The 18,354-nt window shown below is 60.2% G+C and overlaps 5 protein-coding genes across 5 annotated transcripts; 3 read left to right on the top strand and 2 right to left on the bottom strand.

The window, feature by feature from the left end:
* Positions 1 to 1,938: 1,938 nt before the first annotated feature.
* Positions 1,939 to 4,566, bottom strand: A1Q1_05476 (uncharacterized protein; the record flags this gene model as incomplete). The annotated part of the gene is made up of 1 exon (XM_014328114.1): positions 1,939 to 4,566. One exon carries the CDS (start codon positions 4,564 to 4,566, stop codon positions 1,939 to 1,941), a length of 2,628 nt encoding a protein of 875 aa, XP_014183589.1.
* Positions 4,567 to 5,614: 1,048 nt separating this feature from the next.
* On the top strand, positions 5,615 to 7,519 carry A1Q1_05475 (uncharacterized protein; the record flags this gene model as incomplete). The annotated part of the gene is made up of 1 exon (XM_014328113.1): positions 5,615 to 7,519. One exon carries the CDS (start codon positions 5,615 to 5,617, stop codon positions 7,517 to 7,519), a length of 1,905 nt encoding a protein of 634 aa, XP_014183588.1.
* Positions 7,520 to 9,532: 2,013 nt separating this feature from the next.
* On the top strand, positions 9,533 to 10,189 carry A1Q1_05474 (uncharacterized protein; the record flags this gene model as incomplete). The annotated part of the gene is made up of 1 exon (XM_014328112.1): positions 9,533 to 10,189. One exon carries the CDS (start codon positions 9,533 to 9,535, stop codon positions 10,187 to 10,189), a length of 657 nt encoding a protein of 218 aa, XP_014183587.1.
* A 510-nt stretch (positions 10,190 to 10,699) lies between these two features.
* A1Q1_05473 (uncharacterized protein) lies at positions 10,700 to 11,857 on the bottom strand (the record flags this gene model as incomplete). Its single annotated transcript, XM_014328111.1, has 1 exon — positions 10,700 to 11,857. One exon carries the CDS (start codon positions 11,855 to 11,857, stop codon positions 10,700 to 10,702), a length of 1,158 nt encoding a protein of 385 aa, XP_014183586.1.
* A 3,229-nt stretch (positions 11,858 to 15,086) lies between these two features.
* On the top strand, positions 15,087 to 16,280 carry A1Q1_05472 (uncharacterized protein; the record flags this gene model as incomplete). Its single annotated transcript, XM_014328110.1, has 1 exon — positions 15,087 to 16,280. The coding sequence occupies one exon, from the start codon at positions 15,087 to 15,089 to the stop codon at positions 16,278 to 16,280; it is 1,194 nt and encodes a 397-aa protein (XP_014183585.1).
* Positions 16,281 to 18,354: the final 2,074 nt, after the last annotated feature.

Below are 18,354 nucleotides of genomic sequence, written 5' to 3'. Positions count from 1 at the left end.
GGAGCCTGACTCCGACAACGGCCCCGAGTCAAAGCGACGGAGGCGTTGGCACGGTGCAGTCGATTAAGCTTTCGTGAGTTTTGCATTGAATCCCATCAGGCCCCGCAATCAAGGTTGGCGAGTCGCATCGGAGTTCCGCAAATGGTAACCAGTCTCACTCGTGTGACTGTTTGCATTGACGTTCCTTTGATTCTCCCAGTGCCTCTTTCGCTTACTCTGTGCCTTTGCTCGATACATATCATGCTGAATGTCACTTCGATCAACTCTCACGCTCTCACATCGGTGTTGTTCAGCCTCATGCATTGAGTGTCCGTGTTCGGGTTATCGGGGTTCCTGGTGACAATCGTGAAGTCCGTGGAGGCAGGTACATCCGATAGTTGAGGTGCGAGGTACGCACAGCAGGAAGACAGGAACGAAGGCGGTCAATGCGAGCAAGTCAGGCAGGGTTATGCATCGCCTTGATGAGTGTCTTACGCAGCCTGCATATCAGAGGGTCTCACGGTGTTTGCGGCTCGAAGCTCGCTCGAAACGCAAAAGCGAAATCATCGAAACGAATACGAGCACGAAGAAACGAAAATCGGAACGAGCGCAACCCCGAACAAACGCACAAAGCTTGATCATGAGAGCCTGCAGGGTGCCCAGGAACCTATGAGGAAGGGTGGGGATGACGTTTTATCGGTCGCAAACTCTGCTGCCCCAAACTCAAAGTTCGAGACCGAAACTCGCAACACGAGACGTGCGAGATGCACCGAGCTATACGTGAGGGATATGGCATACCCTTGTGCGCTCGTACTCTCTCGCCTCGTTCCACAGACCATTCCAAGTCCCTGCCTCTTCTTCCGCCCTTCACCCGCTTGCGCCGGGTGCACTCGACTGAGCCAAGGTTATGAGCCGCGGCAGACTTCTGCGTTTCTTGCTGTCTGTGCTGCACACGCACGTCGCTTCGTACTACGCTTGCACATGCAGTAGACCGAGCTAACGCCAATGCATACTGCTCGTCGAATGCTCCAAAGCTTCGCACTGTAACAGCTGCTGCGTCACATGCCTGTGGTGACTGACCCTCGGCTAGCAGCGAGTGCGACGCTGTTCAGCATGTTCGGCCTGATATGCTCCGAGCGACCCGACGAGGGCTTGACTCTGAGCTTGTCTGCTTGACTGAGATTGATGAACAACCCACCATACGTCGTCACAACCACCGACGACGCTTCTGGGCAACGCTGTCGATCAGCGATAAGATGCAAGACAGTGGGCTCGGCCATGGTGATGAGATCCAGGATACTGGTGTCGTTGCGGCGTCGACTATGGCGGCGACGCTCAAACCAAAACTCCATTATTTATACAAAGTATATGGCAGCTATGCTTTAGCATCATCAGCGAAGTGTAAGATATGCTTTGTGTATGATACGCTCGGTGCAAGATACGCTCAACATTGCATTATGGGTCCAGCTCACTGGCATCAATTCGGGCGAGTGGGCCTCAGGCCGTCGGCGTACCATTGTGCAGGATCGCGACAGTCATTGGTGCGGATCACGCTGCACGTTGTATTGGAGTAGACATTGGAGTGCGCCGCCGCCATGCATCACGCTGTGCACCGGACGAATGGTGGCGCCGTCCGCTGTGCAGGAACTCGGTCTGCGGGAGCGATGGCCCGCGCGCCGCCCGCGCGGACCGGCGCGCACGTTTGCGGGAGTCGGAAGCAGGCTGAGTCCGGTGAAGCTTGCGACACTGGTGTTACATGCTCGGTGCGGCGCAACTTGTAGTGCCGACGGAGGTGTCGATCATGCATGCAATTCCTTGACCGAGGCCGTGACCGGCTGCGACAATGCCTAACGAAAGGTTCAGTCAGTCCTGTCAACTTGTTAGGTGTGCCAGAGTGGTCGTAACTATCATGCATTCCCGATGCTGTTCGCGTGTCTATGAAATGTCCGTATATGATGTTTACAGCTTGACGGGGTTGTTGAGCTGGACGGTGGCCTGGCCACCATTGAGCTTGACCCAGATGATGGGGGGCTCGGAGCCGACCTGGTCGGTGCGGCCGCCGCTGGCTCCGCCGCCGGGAATCGTGATGGGCACCTCGGCAGGGCAGTTCATGTTGTCGGCGTGGACCTCGACGTGGGTGATCTGGGATCCGTCCGCGTTCGTCTTGAACACGGCGGACGGCTTGCAGCCGTCCAGCGCCTGGCGGTCGAGGAAGTACTGCGTGAAGTCGTCGTGCTTGAGCGACACGATCGGCCAGTTGGTCACGCGCGCGACCTCCTGCGCCACGCTCTCGACCCAGCCCATCACCATGGACATCTGGCCCGTCTTGCTTCCGACCGTGATGGTGGGCATGTCGACGAGACGCATGTTGGCCTGGTGGAACATGTACGGGTCCGCCTTGAGCGAGAAGAGGTAAGGCGTGTTGACCTCCTTGGCGTTCTCGAGGAGGTCGTTGTAGTCCCCGTAGCCCTTCGAGATGTCCTTCCACTCCTGCACGTCACACTCCCAGGTGTCGCAGTTGTAGTAGATTGAAGTCGCCCAGCGGGGAACAATGACGAGGCCAGCGTAGCCGTTGCCCTCGACGGTGGAGATGAGGGGATGGTAAGGGCTCTCACCGTTGCGGAGGACGGGGCGGGTGTTGTCGCCAACAACGTGCTTGATGCCGTTTTCCATCCACGCCTTGATGACGTCGCCGTTGTGCAGTCCCGTGATGGCGGGGGGGATGATGCCCTTGGGCGAGAACATGCCATCGGCAATGCCGGTCTGCTTCAGCCACGCCTGGTTGAACTGGATCTCGAGCGAGGCATCGCGGCCGGTCGCATTGTTCATCTCCTCGTGGGTGAAGGTGTGCGAGACGTGGAAGTACTGATCACGCTTAGACGGGTCCTTGTACCAAGCGGTGAGGGGGTCGCGCTGCGTGCAGGCGTACGACCAGGGGTACGTCGTCCACTCCTTGGGCCAGAAGTCAACGCCGGTACCGAGGGGCTTCTTGAACTCGAGCTCAGTCTCGGGGACCTCAGGGTAGTCGACAGCGTAGTCGGGGGTGCACACGCCGCCGGAGCTGGGGTCGGTGGCAGCGAGGATGTCGCCGTTGCCGTTGTGGCCGAGCTCGAGGCGCACATTCGAACCGGCGGGGAGGCGACCATTCAGGTCCTTCTGCCAGTTGGCGTGGCCCTCGAGGTCCTCGGGGCTGAGGCGGAAGACAGCCTTGGGGGGCAGGTACATGTCGGTGGCGAGTTCGACATCGTCGATCTGGATGTTCAGGTGCGTCTTGCGCTTGCCGAGGAAGAGACCGCGGGTGAGCCAGTGGATGTGCGCGTGCTGGAACGCAGCGCAGGTGGTACTCCACTGGGGCGCCCAGGAGGTGAACCAAACAAACTGCTCGCGGCCGTCGGCGAAGTGGTTAATGACGGCGGCGACCGTCTCGCCAAAGGTTCCGTCGGCGGCGAACTTAGCCACAGCCTTGGTCGTGGCCGTATCGACAACCTTGGCGGGGTAATGCCACAGGCCCTTGGCGGACAGACCAGCACCGGTCTTCAGGTTCGCGGTCGGGAAGTCGCTCGTGTCCGTGATGGAGATGTCCTGCTCAGAGCCCGTGCCGCCAGCACCGGCGGCGTCGACCTCGGCACCAAAGTTGGGGCCGGGGAACTCGTTGATGCGAACCATGCGCACGGAGAAGTGCACCTGGTAGTCGTGGATCTGCTTCCACTGCTCGTCCGTGATGGCACTGTGCCAGCCCTCCGCGTACTCGTAGGAGAGTGCGTCCATGACAATGATACCGGAGTAGCGACCGTGCGTCGCACTGTCGTTCAGAGCGGGCAGGGAGACGCCACCCTGAGGGACAATCACGCGGTCGTACGGGATGCCGTAGCCCTCGAGACCGTGGAAGCCGGACTCGGCGCTGTACTCGTCCTTAGCGAGGATGAGGATGTGGTTGTCGACAGTGGCGCCGCCGATACGCGAGACGGTAGCAGAGGTGGCGGGGTTGGAGGGAACGACGACAGAGGGAGCGGCGCTGTCCGGAGATGCATCGGGAATGGGCGACTGCTCCGGCACAACGGGCGTGTCGGAAGGACGGATGGCGCCGCCAGTGCCGGACGTAGCGGGGGCGTCGGAGGGCACTCCCGACGGCGAGACAGCGGACGAAGGCCCAATAGAAGTAGAGGACACATTCGGAGAGACGGAATCCATGACAGACGACGCGATGGCTGACGAAGGCGAAGCAGCGTTGCTAGCCGACGAAGGGCTGGCAGAAGGCGCCTTGGGCGTCGTCGTCGGGACAGGGGTGGCCGGCGTGGTGGCCTTGCCCGTGGTCGTGATCGGCTTGCCAGTGGTGGTCTTCACAGTAGTGGTAGGCTTGGCTGTCGTCTTCTTCGTCGTGGTCGTCTTCTTCTTCAGCTGGCCCGGGGCATTGTCCCGACCATGCTCCTTGTTCTTTCCCTTACCAGCGGGGTCGCGGGGATACTCTCGGTACGGGATGTCGTTGCGGCGCTGGTACGCGCGGTGCCCGCAGGCGCCGGCGTTGGCGCACGCCTCCGTCACGGAGAGGACGGAGAGGAGGACTCCGAGGGCGATGGTGGCACGCATAGTTGCCTTGTTGGAGAACGGGGAGGATGACACGCCGTCGCCGCCTATATATCGCGCTGAGCGGCTGGCTTTGGTTTACTGGTTTCTCGAGCTTGTTTGTCCGAGAGTTTCCAGGACTGCCAGGAATAGAGTGAAGCTCAATCGCCGTTGCAGAGACACCGCCGCGCTGCCCGCCGGCTGTTCTTCCCAGAGTCCCAAGGTGCAAGGTCACCCTTCCGGAATCCGAACAGGCAGCGCGTAAAACGCAAAGACGGAACGCGCTACGGCCGCTATGCACTGTCGCAGCGCGCCGTCTCCGGTGGAGGAACCCGGTGCGAGCTGGTGAGCTTCATACTCTCTGCTGATTCAGGCTGGCCAGGGGTCCGAAGCCCTCCCGGGAACACGGTACGGCCCTGAGCCCGGCCTGGCACGACTGAAAAGAAGCAGGGTGTTACGGGAGACGCAGGAACGGAAAGGTACGACAATGACCGTCTCTGTTCTCTGGACAAGATCCATGCCTGCGTGACGGCAGCTACGGCAACGACCCCATTGATCGGGGCATGCATGGCTTGCAGATCCCAATACACAATAAGCGATCAAAGATCAGCCGGAACAGCGATGTTCGCGAGAACGCCGATTAGTACGCCCTGCTTTGAGATCGGTTGCATGCATCCGTAGAAGGGTGAGTCTGGGTGGGCTGAAAGTTACAATCGCGATATGCAGAGGAGAACAGCCGCATTAGGCATGGGGATGAATGGAAGCGAAAAGTCTAATCGGGCCGGGTCTTGACCGACCAGAGGTTTCCAAGTGTCCGCCTAATGGGGTGGCCGGGCGTAGGACGGGGCTGGTCATTCCCCGTCAGTTGGCTCGATGCAGAAGGCGAATCAGTAAAAGACTAGAATGGGCACTTTTCTATCGGAACGACTACAATGGGCAGCGTTACTGCTTGTCAGGGTCCCTCAGGATGGTGCAGGGCCGAGGCCGGTCAAGTCACGTGCATTCAGGGTGAGACACGTTGCTCGCGATCCAAAGGGGACTGCTCACCATCGATGTCTCACTTCACCTCACCATGTCTGGCCCCGTTATCGAGGCCCAGCTCAAAGCCAAGCTCACAGTGGGCTCTGAATTCGACACACGCGACGCCGCACAGTGCGCTGCTGAGCTGCTGTGCAACGAGCAGAGGACAACTCGAGCCACGACCCGCCAAGAGACCTCCAAACCGCTTAGGTGTGTCGTGGTCTGTATCACGACCTATGAGAAGAAGAAAGCCGCCGAGCAGGCTCGGGCCCATCTCCGACAGCTGGAGCGCACCGAACCCCCCGGTAGCGCTCTCCTCCAGAGCGCTCAGACCGCCGTCAACAACGCCGAGGCCGAATGTGGCAGTTTGTGCCCCTTTCGAGCATCCTTCACTAGAACTAGTCTCGACAAGCCGTACCGTTGCAACCGTCTCCACAGTGAGCACAGCTGCCTAGTTCTCTCCCAGCCGAAGCGTCATGCCCTCTCGCGTGCCTCCAACATGGATCAGATCGTCTCCGCGCTGCATACCGGGCCTGACAGGGTCCACAAGCCAAAGGCCCTTGCCGACACCGTACGCCGTCACCTCCACTACATACCTCCGGTCCATACGACTCAGAGAGCGCGTCACCGCGTTCGGAAAGCTCGGCTTGGCGACCACAACACCCAATGGCAGCAGCTACGTCATTATATCGAGCTCCTGAAGGAGGCAGACCCCGCTGGACTCGCCGAGAAGGAAGGGTTCAACGTCATTGTATCACCCTCAACCGCCCCCGAAACCGCTCGGCTCTGTAAACCAGTCGTGGCCGTCGACGGCTGCCATGCACAGGGCCAATTGAAGCTCACGATCCTCCTAGCATGTGCGCTGGACGGTGACAATCATTTGAACGTTCTAGCATGGGGCCTGTGCGAAGCAGAGAGTGAGGCATCATGGACCTGGTTTTTGAGCCGTTTGAAAAGCCACATACCCGTCCTCAACGATCCCAATCGAGTTCTCGTCTCTGATCGACAGAAAGGGCTCTTAAACGCCGTGGAAAGGGAGCTACCGGCCACCAAGCAGTCCTACTGCTGCCAGCACCTCATTAGCAACGTCAGGAGGCACTACAACAACGAGGCCGCGGCATTCTTTCAACGGCTCGTCAACGTGCGCTCGAAGGAGGGTTTCATGCAGCTTCTAGAGGCCAATCAGCCCAATTTCCCTGGCCAGTTCTTCAGGTACATCACTCTGCTAGGTCCCTTCGAGTCCTGGGCACGCGCCTGGTTCGGTTTTCCAGGCAGATTTGGCACTACGACCTCGAACACCGTCGAGGCAAGCAACGCTTGGATTGGCGAGTTACGCGAGAAGCCGGTGGTGGACATGCTACACGGACTTCGCGACAAGGTTCTTCGGCATGCAGTCAAGCAGAAGCGAGCGGCGCAAGCCTACAAGGGCCCGGTGACACCCAGGGCCCTCCCCATCGTCCAGGAGGAGCTCCAGCGCGCTCACTGGTACCTCGGCGATGCTCTTCTTTGGAGTGCTGCGCCCTCCATCATTGGCCGGGTAACCGGTCCGAACTCCGGAGACCGCCAGGTGCGCGTTTACGCGATCAACGACGACGGCAGCGAGGCCGAGGGTGCTAGTGTTGAGGATCAGTCGAGGCCGCTGGCCTGTGAGTGTCCCTGCGGGTTCTATGAGGAGTATCGGATCCTTTGCCGCCACGCCCTGGCTCTCCTGATCCTTGCCGAGCTCGACCGGCCGAGTGCTGAGCGCCTGGTGGCTCCTTTCTACACTACCAAGGGCTGGCAAGCTGTTTATGAGCGCCTGATGCCTCTTCATTGTCTGCCAAAGGAGCTAGAAGTCGATGAAGACGAGCCCTTGCCCAAAGCCCGAGGCAACGGCAAGGGAAACAAGAAACGGAAGCGTCACCTGCCTGGCCAGGCTCCCTCGCAGGCCTCCCAAGTCGAGCGCGATCAGAACTAGTTAGAATTGGATGAAAGAATGAAGAATGGCCGAGTGAGACAAGCGACGGTGAGCGAGGCCGTTGTGATGGCGAGCAGCGCTCATATGACATCATTGACCCTATTGCACGTGACTTGACCGGCCGCGGCCCTGCACCACCCTGAAATACCCTGACGAGCAGCGTTACTGCCCATTGTAGTCGTTCCGATGGAGAAGTGCCCATTCTAGTCTTTTACTGGAAGGCGAATGCACAGCCTTTTGATTTGAAGAGTCGGCACCGAAAGCTTGTTCTGAAAAAGAGGAACGGCCGTTGTTCCCAAAGCGAAAGAGAGCTGGAGGGGATGGAGATGGCCGACGATCACCGCAGCAGCAGTGTCTCACGTCATCCCACTCTGGCTGTACCCCTGTCTCAGCCAATGGCTTACGTCTCATCCCTCATCCCACCAGCGCCTACCGAACAGAGCCTGGAACCCTAATGAAGAAAGAGCTCGGGTCGCATGCATGGAGCCCCAACGCTGAGGGTCCTCCTTAGAACCCACTTGCTGAACCCCCTGCACACCCCTGTCTTTTCCTGACAGAGTCCCTTGGGTCGGTCGAAGGTGCTCCTCCTCAGCACTAGGTACGACGACATCTCTCAGCCATGCTCACCTCACCCTTCCACCTCCGCCCACCTTCTTCCAGCCAAGCCAGCCTACGCACCCGCATCGCCTTGCACTAGGCGTTCCATGTACTGCGGACCGCTGCAGAGAGTTAGTGCTAGCGACAGCCCGCCATTCACAGCTCAGTGCCAAGTATAGCCTCGTCTTGTCCCGCAATAGAGCGGGCTGGGCATTCACAGATCTCAACAGCACTCGCAAGCGCCTTCGACGCAGCCTTCATCAAGTTCGACTTGACTCTCGACGGGCTCTCTCTCCCACCTCCAACTCGCAACAGAAACACACACTTAACCACATCAATTTCAGACGACGCATGCCAAGCACTGCGTCGTGACACCTGCAAACCACCGTTCATGCAACATCCCCACGCTCGACAAATTCGCCTAGCCTGGGCCCAGTCCAACGCACATAGACCAGAGTCGTAAACCCATAGTCGAGAGCCAAGATGGGCACTGCGCTCATCCAGTTCATCCCGTCCGACGGGCCGGACTCGAACTCGTACCAGAAGGATGGCACACGCAGCAGTGAGTCAAGTTACGAGAGGACCTCGAAAGTGCACCGTCCTTAAGTCCACCAACCCCCGTTTTCCTCCTCACCGAGTGACGAGTGACCCATGCACACACCCGTCCATCCTGCCAAGCTAGGTCCACAGACCGGTCCGGCCGGGTCACGTCGTGTTTTAAGCTTTCACCACCACCTGTCACTTTTCACCTTCTGCTTACGGCGTGTTCGCGATCGCGAATGCGTCCCGCGACGCGTCCGACGTCGATGCATGCGATCATACATAACTGCATCATGCATCCCTCCCTATCTCTGTCTCTCATTCCTTACTCCCCTCCTTCATCCCGCCTTTCTTTCTTTCACCCCTTTCTTGTAGTTTCGTAGTCACTCGTTGCAGCCACACCAGCTGCATTCCACTCCTTCAACCCCACATTCTTTAGCCTAGACTTACCGGACAGAGTCCGACCTCGAGTCAAATACTACGAAACGACAGCGCTGGCCGTTGTGGAAGAAAATGGTCATCCTCGGATTCCTCCTCGTCTTCATCCTTCCCTTTGCGGTTGGCATCCCCGTCGGGATGTGCACCCGCAAGGGGTCGCACTCCGCCTCGGCGTCGGCATCCTCTGACGCTGACTCCGCTTCCGCCTCCGTCTCTCCCTCGGTTTCCGCTTCCGCCTCCGCCTCCGCCTCTGCCTCTGCTACCGGCTCCGCCTCCGACTCTGCCGTCTCCCCTGCTCCGACCGGCAACGACACCGCCCCCGTCTCCCCTCCTACGGCTATCTGGCAGCCCCCCGTCGGCGCCTCGTGGCAGATCGTTCTGAGCGAGCAAGTCCCCATCGTGGACGGCAAGCCCACGCCCAACGTGGACATCTACGACATGGACCTGTTCGACGTCGAGGCCTCGACCATCTCGGCCCTGCACGCCGCGGGCAAGAAGGTGATCTGCTACTTCTCGGCCGGCTCGTTCGAGGACTGGCGTCCGGACGCCAAGGACTGGGACCAGGGCGACCTCGGCGCGGACCTCAAGGGCTGGCACGGCGAGAAGTGGGTGAAGACCGGTTCCGAGAAGGTGCGCTCGATCATGGCCGCGCGCCTCAAGATGGCGGCCGAGAAGGGCTGCGACGCCGTCGACCCCGACAACGTCGACGCGTACAACAACGAGAACGGACTCGGCCTCACCGAGTCCGACGCCTCGGACTATGTCAAATTCCTCGCCCAGGAGGCGGGCAAGCACAACATGGGCTGTGGACTCAAGAACGCCGCCGCCATCGTGCCCAACGTCTCCGGATCCGTCCAGTTCTCCGTCGTCGAGCAGTGCGCAGAGTACGGCGAGTGCGGCCAGTACCAGGGCATGATTGAGGCCAAGAAGCCGGTCTTCTCCATCGAGTACCCCTCGCAGGCGGGCACCGAGATGCCCTCCGACGCCCTTGCCGCCCAGTGCAATGCGGACGGCAGCAACGGCTTCTCCATGGTTATGAAGAAGATGGCTCTCGACCAGTGGGTCGAGCCGTGCGAGCCGACTTTTGACGCCTAAGCTTTGGCGTCGTTGTAGGGTTCCATAGAATCCATAATCACGGAGCAGCGGCTGGTTCCGCGCTCCACTCAGCCGCTCAGGCGGTACGTCTTTCCATCAAAGTATGCATACTACGCTCTTTACGCATTGCCTCAAGCCCGTGCACTACCCTTATCGCGGCCGAGGGTTATCGCTTGAATCGCAGATGCATCCGGTCTAACTTGTTCCTGGTCCATGTCATGGGTCTAAATACCTTGCGGCACCAGCCGCATCAGGGTTTCACGAGTTATCTATAGAACTTCATCGCCTCATCTCCTCTTCGTGTCTGTGCGTTGCACAATGTAACAACGCCGATCCGCAGCCGCACCGCCGCGGTACCAAGACACTGGAACCGTGCACAGCTGTGTCAGCCTCGATGATCGTCGCAGCGGAGCCGCATGTCTCCGGCCTCCGTGCCTCCGCGCGCAGCAGCGACCGCCTCCTGTGTGCGCAGTCCACGTCAATCACTGAGCAACCAGGCTACAGTCTAATCTAAAACCTCCTACTCCTCGCCTGTGTCTGCGTCTGCGTCAGGCGTTCCGCAACCGTGTCCCAGGTCTCGGGGAAGTGTGAGTATCCCCCCACTTGCTCCGTAAGGAACACGCCGCCGAAGCCCAGCTGCGTGATCTGGTCCGTGACGGCGATAGCGGCCTTGGCTACGCCGCCGGCGTGCGACCCGTCAAGCTCGATGCTGCCATGCCTGCCGTGCCCGTGCCCGTGTCCATTGCCGTTGCGGTGATTGGGAGAGTTGGGCGAGTTGGGCGAGTGCGGAGATGTAGGCGAAGTCGGCTCCAGACCCTCGAGCTGGCCGAACGAGTGCACCATGGCTACACACTTTGACCTGAGGTTGTAGGGGATCTGTACCAGCCCCTTGCGCAGGAAGTAGGCGTACCACTCCTTGTGGCTCTGCTCGAAGACGACGGCGAGGTCACAGTCCTCGAGATACCCCTGATCAACGACCACGCCGGGGTTGTAGCACACGAGTCCCGGGGTGCCCGTCTCCTCCTCGAACGTCTTGCGGATGTACTGCGCCAGGTTGGACATGTACGGCCGGTGACAGGGATCCCAGGGCGCCTCATCGATGAAGATGCCACTGACGCCGAAACGGCCCTGCGACTCGGCAGCCCAGCACGCATACGTGTCGATGTCCGACTCGATCTCGGGGGAGTCACGCTTGCACCACACGCAGTGCACGTAACCCAGCAGGGTTATGTTGGGGATCATGCAGAGCTCGGCGAGCGCGGATTGGTAGCATGCGTCGGGGAGGACGGTGTTTCCCGGTCCATTGTTGGGGTTCACGATCGCGACGAAGGGCACGAGCGGGTTCGCCTTGGCTGTCCGGATGAGCGGATCCCAAGCGCCGGGGGAGGGATAGATGTACAGGGGGATGACGATTGCGGTGGGTGCCATGGCGCGAGCGGAGGGGGAGGAGTAGAGACCGGGGTGGCGTCGAGGGGAGGCCGAAGTCGGAGCTTGCGGCGGAGCAGATGACTGTCCGGCGTGACGTTTGGACGTGGAAGAACTACTAGACCTGGTCGAAGTACGAGGACTGGATGAACTCGGCTGACTGGGTGGACTACCCTGGTGGAGGTTCTCAGTCTTGGACTTTCGTGAAGAGCCAAAGTGGAGGTTGAGCCTTCCCAACTTCATCGTGCTGGCAACTCTGGCCGAGTCGGCGTGAACGGCGAAATGAGCAAGGAACGGTGGGAAGTCACCTCGTGGACTCGCACTGGCACGTTTGCTGCGGGTGCTGGGGGCGGAGGGCGGAGTAGGTTGGCGGGCGGTAGCGGAGGATGGACGCCAGGTTACTGCTCCAGGAGTATGAAAGGCGGCCAGCGGTGAGGGCAGGTGGACTGAGGACGGCCAGCGGACTTGCAGAGGGAGGTGTAGGGCCGCGTTTCAGGCCAAACTCTACGAGCCTTTGCGGACACTCTATGCGCTCAACGAGAAGGCGTGTGCGTCGTTCCTGGTCTTCAGACCTAGTGCTGAGCTTGTTGCGGAGAGTCCAGGAGAGGCGTCCGAGGGTGTCGTAGGTCGTCCGGCGTCTGGAGTGTGCCAACGTGCTTTACTGGAAGGACCTGCTGGAAGACCCAGATGACTAAGCTGTCCGTGAAGGTTGGCTCGAACTGGGGAGAGTGCAATGAGACGTGCTCGCAAGCTCGCCGATCGGTGATGCGTGGTTCGTTGTACGTTGCGTGATGCGGTGCACTGGAACGTTAACGTTGATGCTTAGGGCAGAGGCGCGGGGACGAAACCGAGTCCGAGTGTCTGGGACGGGTCTGTCGCTGCGGTGCGCTGAGCGAGCTGCGCGATGAGGTGGCCAGTGGGTCACAACCCACTACAATCGCAATCTGATCTGGTGCCGGGCCCAGCCAGCGGGCTCTTCGGCAGCCAGCAGCGTCTCGATGTCGTGACGTGTTGCTCGCGTTCTTGTGCCTTAACCTCTGGTTACCAGGGTTTAGCTGCAAACCTTTGTGCGGTGATGCTGACGCTTGCCTGTGCCTGGCCAAGTCTTGCATCCCGCCGTGCCTTTGATCGTTCCTGCAAAAGTGGTCAGGTACCTGCACACCAGTATCTCGGCCCCCATGCTCTCACGCCGTGGCCCAGCTGATGGCCCACGCTGTGCGTAAAAGTGCTAGGTTAAAGCAGTAAGAGGGAGACAAAAGCATGACTGAATGCATGCAGAAGGCGTGACGGGCGGCGTACACCGGAGGGCTCGGGGCAGCTCGATGTAGCTCGGACAGGTGACGACAGAAACACGGGATGCATTTGTGGGAGTCGTGGTCTTGTGCAGCCTGAGGACGAGCGTCGAGTCTGCAGTCCTAGTGCAGTGGTGGGTTTAGGGTTTGCTGGAGGCAAGTTAGCGCTGCAAGCAAAACGCGAAACGCGCGCCAACGGCGCATACCCTGGTCCATATCAGTTTTGTCAGTTTTTGCAACCGAGCCAGAGCCAAAACGACCCACGGAGGCCAAATGTCCCAGTGAAGCTTGCGACTTGGCTCAGCTCAGCCGCAGAAGGTGTTCAGGGTCTGGAAGGTACCCGTGATATGCGACGCCCTCGCGACGCCACCGAGATCGGCAGCCCTGCTCTGGACACACTCAGGGTCCTCAGGCCCAGACATTCCTGCAGCTGTCTCGGCACCGGTTGCGCCCGAGACCTGATCGCCCTGCGCCCCGTGCAGGCTCGCTCACATCAGCCAGTGCAGCCAAGCCAACCGCTGTCCGGGCATAGGCAGTGACCAGACTGGCAGCAACAGATGAGCTTTGTCTCACGCTCAGGCTCCCGAGCCCTTCTCCTCCGCTCCCTATGCCTACCCACGTCTCATGAGTTGGCCAGGGTGCGGCAATCAAGGTCAAGGCTGAACCAAAACACCGGGCTCCGGTAATGGTCCCCGCCAACCCAGAGCCAAGAGCCAGAGAACTGCCCTGAACACTTGTCAGCCTCGCTGACGTGTGGCTTTTCAGCCGTAACAGTTGCAAAAGGTGAATAACCACCCCCACCAGCACACCGACCCACCATGCTGTTACGCTCACGACAACACATGCAAACCCCAGGTGATCATTAAAGCTTTGACTGCATGTATAGGTACATCCGGGTTGATCGCTCCGTGAGAACATGCGCGTAGGTACAGTGCTGCAGATTAACTTGTGCGTTCCAAATGCCAGGCTGTGCCTCGTGCTCACAGTGGCATGATCAGCCCCTGGTGCTGCCGCTCGCTCGCAGTCCGCATGCCCCATGTATGATGCTAGTGAGGTGTTCTCTTGCTCTTGGCCGAGGTCTGAGCACGCCTCGATCACGTCCCCATAGTCAATATCACGTTCGTTGACCTAAATCAACGATATCCCGCTATCCCCGCCGGACGTGTCGCTTGCGTTCGTCATTCCTTGTGATCCGAGTGGGATTGTCTCGGCATGCCGTCTCCTTACCAGCGATCGGGATCTGCTGTTTTCAGCGCTTGGTGCGATGTCAGCCCACAGCAATGTTCTGCTCAGACCCGACATTGCGCTCCATGCTGTCATAATCATTTGGACGAAAGGGGACATAGTAGATCGATCTCCCCGCGCAGCGAAGCGGGGTTGAGGAGCGCTGGGGATCTAACTCGCACTCAGGACCGAGTTCAGGAAACATCAGCGCGGAAACACATCATCCATTTTGCTTCCCAGCTCGGTGGATCTGCGACGCCTTCGGGTTCAGGACATTGGCAGCGCACGGTTTCATAAGCGGTTATGCCTGAAGCAAGCTGAGGCAAGCACGCAGCGCACGGCGGTCAACCACCGTGCGTGTCAAGTTGCAGAGGTAGTGGGTCCCTCCACCTCTGACATAGTGCCGTGCGGCCACGGCCACCCCTCCCAGAGGGCAGGTACACCTTGCATGCTCGGGACGAGACCGGGCAGCCCGGACCAGCGGGTCAAGGTCCCACGTCGTGCCCAGGAAGAACCCAGACGTGCCAGGTGCCCAGGACCAGAGCACGCCAGGAATGCAGACACTGTAAACTCTGTATCTGGCCACAGGGTCGGGTCATGCTGCGTCGCTTTGCACTGCGTTGGTCCGCACATCTTACCTCATGTCGCAGTAGGCGCAGGTAGGCGGCGAGGAGGGCCCGCCTCCCTCAGACTTTCTCGGTCCCCACGCCGCTGAACTTCTCCGCCGGGTTGACCGGGTCAACGCCGACTCCCGGACATCCTGCCGCTCCCAAGTCTGGATGAGCACTCCAACCTTGCGACCAAAACAAGGGAGCGTCTCTTCCCGTGCATCATCAGGTCTCACATGTTCTTCGCACGCTGCATGCCGAGATCGTCGACCTTTTCAGCGTTTATAAACACGGCTGCATCGCCTCTCTCTTCCCCAATCCTAACTGTAGACCAAAGCCAAACCCATCATGGCATTCTACTCCCCCTCGGCGTCTTCCGTCGCCTCCTTTTCGGACGCCTCCACTGCTCCGACCACGCCTGGGTCGGGTTCGCCTCCTCCCGGTCCCGCCTACGTGCTCGTCCTCGGCGGTCTCGGCTTCATTGGCTCCCACACCGCCCTCGAGCTGCTGAAGGCCGGCAAGAACGTTGTCATCGTCGATGACCTCTCCAATGCCTTTGAGACTGTCCTCTCCTCGATCCGTGAGGCCGCCGCCCTCTGGTGCAATGCCAACGGGCGAACGGTTCCCGCCCTCAAGTTCTACGAGATGGACTACCGCTCTCCCGGTCTTCGCCTTGTGCTTGACAGCTACCGCATCAGCGGCGTCATTCACTTCGCCGCCTTCAAGTCTGTCTCCGAGTCCATCGCCCAGCCCCTCGACTACTACATGAACAACGTGTGCGGCCTCGTCTCTCTGCTGAAGACGCTCGACAGCTACGGTATCAAGAAGTTTGTTTTCTCCTCCTCAGCCACTGTTTACGGCACCAAGGCTGAGCAGGGCGTCCCGCTGCGCGAGGAGGACGTCGTGCACCACCCCCACACCTACGAGCGCGATGGCGAGACTGTCACTGCCATTCCCGGCGCCATGGGCCTCACTTCCCCCTACGGCCGCAGCAAGTACTTTGGCGAGGCAATCCTCGCCGACCTTGCCTACTCTGACCCGTCCTGGTCCATCCTCGCCCTGCGCTACTTCAACCCGATCGGCTGCGACGCCTCTGGACTCCTGGGCGAGGACCCTCGTGGCGTGCCGACGAACCTCTTCCCTGTCCTTGCTCAGGTTCTGACGGGCGACCGCCCACGGCTCGAGATCTTCGGTTCAGACTGGGAGACGCGGGACGGTACCGCGGTGCGCGACTTCATCCACGTCTCAGACCTTGCGCGCGGGCACATTGCTGCGCTGGACGCCAAGGTCGACGAGCCCTTCCGCACCTTCAACCTGGGCACTGGCACTGGCACGACGGTGGCCGAGGCGCACGACGCGCTCGAGGCTGCGAGTGGACGCAAGATCCCCGCCGTCCTCGCCCCGAGGCGCGAGGGCGACGTCGGCTCCTGTGTCGCTGCCAACGCCCGCGCCACCGCCGAGCTCGGGTGGACGACGACGGAGAGCCTGCTTCAGAGCGCACGCGACCTGTGGCGCTTTGTCGCCCGCGTCCGCGCCGTCTAAGCCGGTGCTTGTGCCGTTGCCAGCGTCTGCCGGATCCGTATCGTGGTCAAGCTTGCGCGGACCAGACTTAAAGCGTAACCTTGCGTCGTCCTCCGCCCTGGTGCCGGCGGCGTACTACGGCACACGGACCGCGAACCTAACTCCCTCCTCCACTCTCCCCACCTACCACCTACGGACTACGGCACGCTACGGCACGGTTGGCACGGCTGGCCTACGGCACACGGCACGGCACCGCCGCAGCCACCGCAAGGGCACCAGCGGCCTTCGGCGCGGTCTACGGGCAACGGCGAGGGAACCACTGTGCCTTCGGCACCCGTCGCTACGGCGCTCGGGTGCCACCCCGTGTCTTCCGTGTCTGCTGCGATGGCCAGACCTCTCTCTCATCATGTATCACCTAACGCCTTGCATCGCTTTCGCACTTTTCGACGACGACGACAATGTGCGTGCGAACGAAAATGAAAACCTCCTTCCTTCCCCCTAAGGAACCAACGTCTAGAACACTGCTACCACTATCCCCAAAACGACGCAAACTGTAATACCACCCGTCGTCGCATGCATAGTGCATGCGGCGACACATCCCCTACCGGGGTAATAACCATAGACTTAGACAAAACCCGGGACTGCACGGACGATGCAACCATTAGACTTCTTTCTCATTACTCAGACGCATGCGAATTACTCAAAGCATACACCATAGAATCCAGGGGGCTTGTTACAGACTGAGATGAAAGCGTCCCGTGATGGCGAGCGGCGGGCTGGCTTAGTGGGTCATGCGTCAGTGGGGTCGTGGATACTTCCACTTTGCGATGTTATCGTCCTCGCGCGGTTGGCTGGCAGGCTGACCGTTGGTCGCTGGGTTTGACCAGCTGACCGTCCGAATGCGATTCACTCGAGCTACCAGCTCAACCCACACGTCCCTCACGTCCCGGTCAGAATGGCGAGGCTGAGCTTGCTTTTCCCGTGCAAATGCATTGTAATTGTCAACCAAGGTGTAGCAAATACCAGCCAGCCCGCGAAAGTGCTCGTTTCGTACCTGCATAGCGCGTACCTGCATGCGTTCCTTGCATTGATGAGCGCTTACACGCACCGCCATATCCACCCATCCGGCAAGCTCCAACATTCTGCAAGCGATGGGCTGATCCCCGGCCATGGCGCCGAGGATCGTCCCCCTTGCATCTGATTCTGTGCATCTGGGCGACTGCAGATCGCGATCTGAGGGAATGCAGAGGGAAGTGAATTGCAGCCCACGGCAGCGACTGAATTATATCGCTGAAAACAGTGAAATGGTCAAAATCTGATCTCTCCACCGTGGATGACAGCTCCTCAGGGCAACGGTCCAGCGGACAGGGGAAAGCGTTCCCTTGTCTCTTTTTCACCCCCTTGGGCTTCCCCTTGGTCTCCCCTTCGTCCCCTTTCCTCCCCTAGCCCGGAATCTTCGTCAATAGTGAGCAAGCAGGCACACCAGGGGAGCAGAAGGGCAGAAGGACCACCGTGCATGGCGTCGTCGTCGAGGTGCTGACCGCCCTCGGCATCCATATCGGCTCACCGCTCACCTTGGCCGTGCACCGTGTGCACTGTGGGTTTAGGGTTCTCACCGGGGTGCGGGACAGCGTTGGTCGAAACGTCTGCGGCGGCCATGCTTGCTCGAAGTCAGAAGCATAGTGGACGCTAAAGGACGCCCCCGGACCTGGTTCGGTGTAACGGCAGGTCCGGCTGGGCTCTGGCTGATCATAGGCTGGGCATGCCGCGTCGTTCAATGCAGGAATGCCAGCTCAAGGGCCGCACCGAAGCGATCACATCTGCTCGCGCAAAACAGGTGTGGCTGTGGGAACATTGGAAGTAGCCAGGGAGTGTCTCTGGGAGCTGCCCGTGCCTTCATCCGGGGTCGCACTCGCGAACTGCCAGACCCTGCGACGGCGGTGGGTCGTTCCTGGTGCCAGTCCCTCGGATCCAGACATGGTTATGTCAACAACCTTGAGCCCTCTATTGCCCCCATCGGGCCCATCGCTCCCCTGGCGGCGCTCACGACGCCGCCTGCATACTCCCGTGTGCGAGCGAGGGGGAGTCACTCGGC

Source organism: Trichosporon asahii (assembly GCF_000293215.1).
Source record: "Trichosporon asahii var. asahii CBS 2479 unplaced genomic scaffold scaffold00005, whole genome shotgun sequence".
Taxonomy (NCBI): domain Eukaryota; kingdom Fungi; phylum Basidiomycota; class Tremellomycetes; order Trichosporonales; family Trichosporonaceae; genus Trichosporon; species Trichosporon asahii.
Note: the sequence above shows the minus strand (reverse complement) of the source record. Positions and strands in the feature narration are given on the sequence as shown.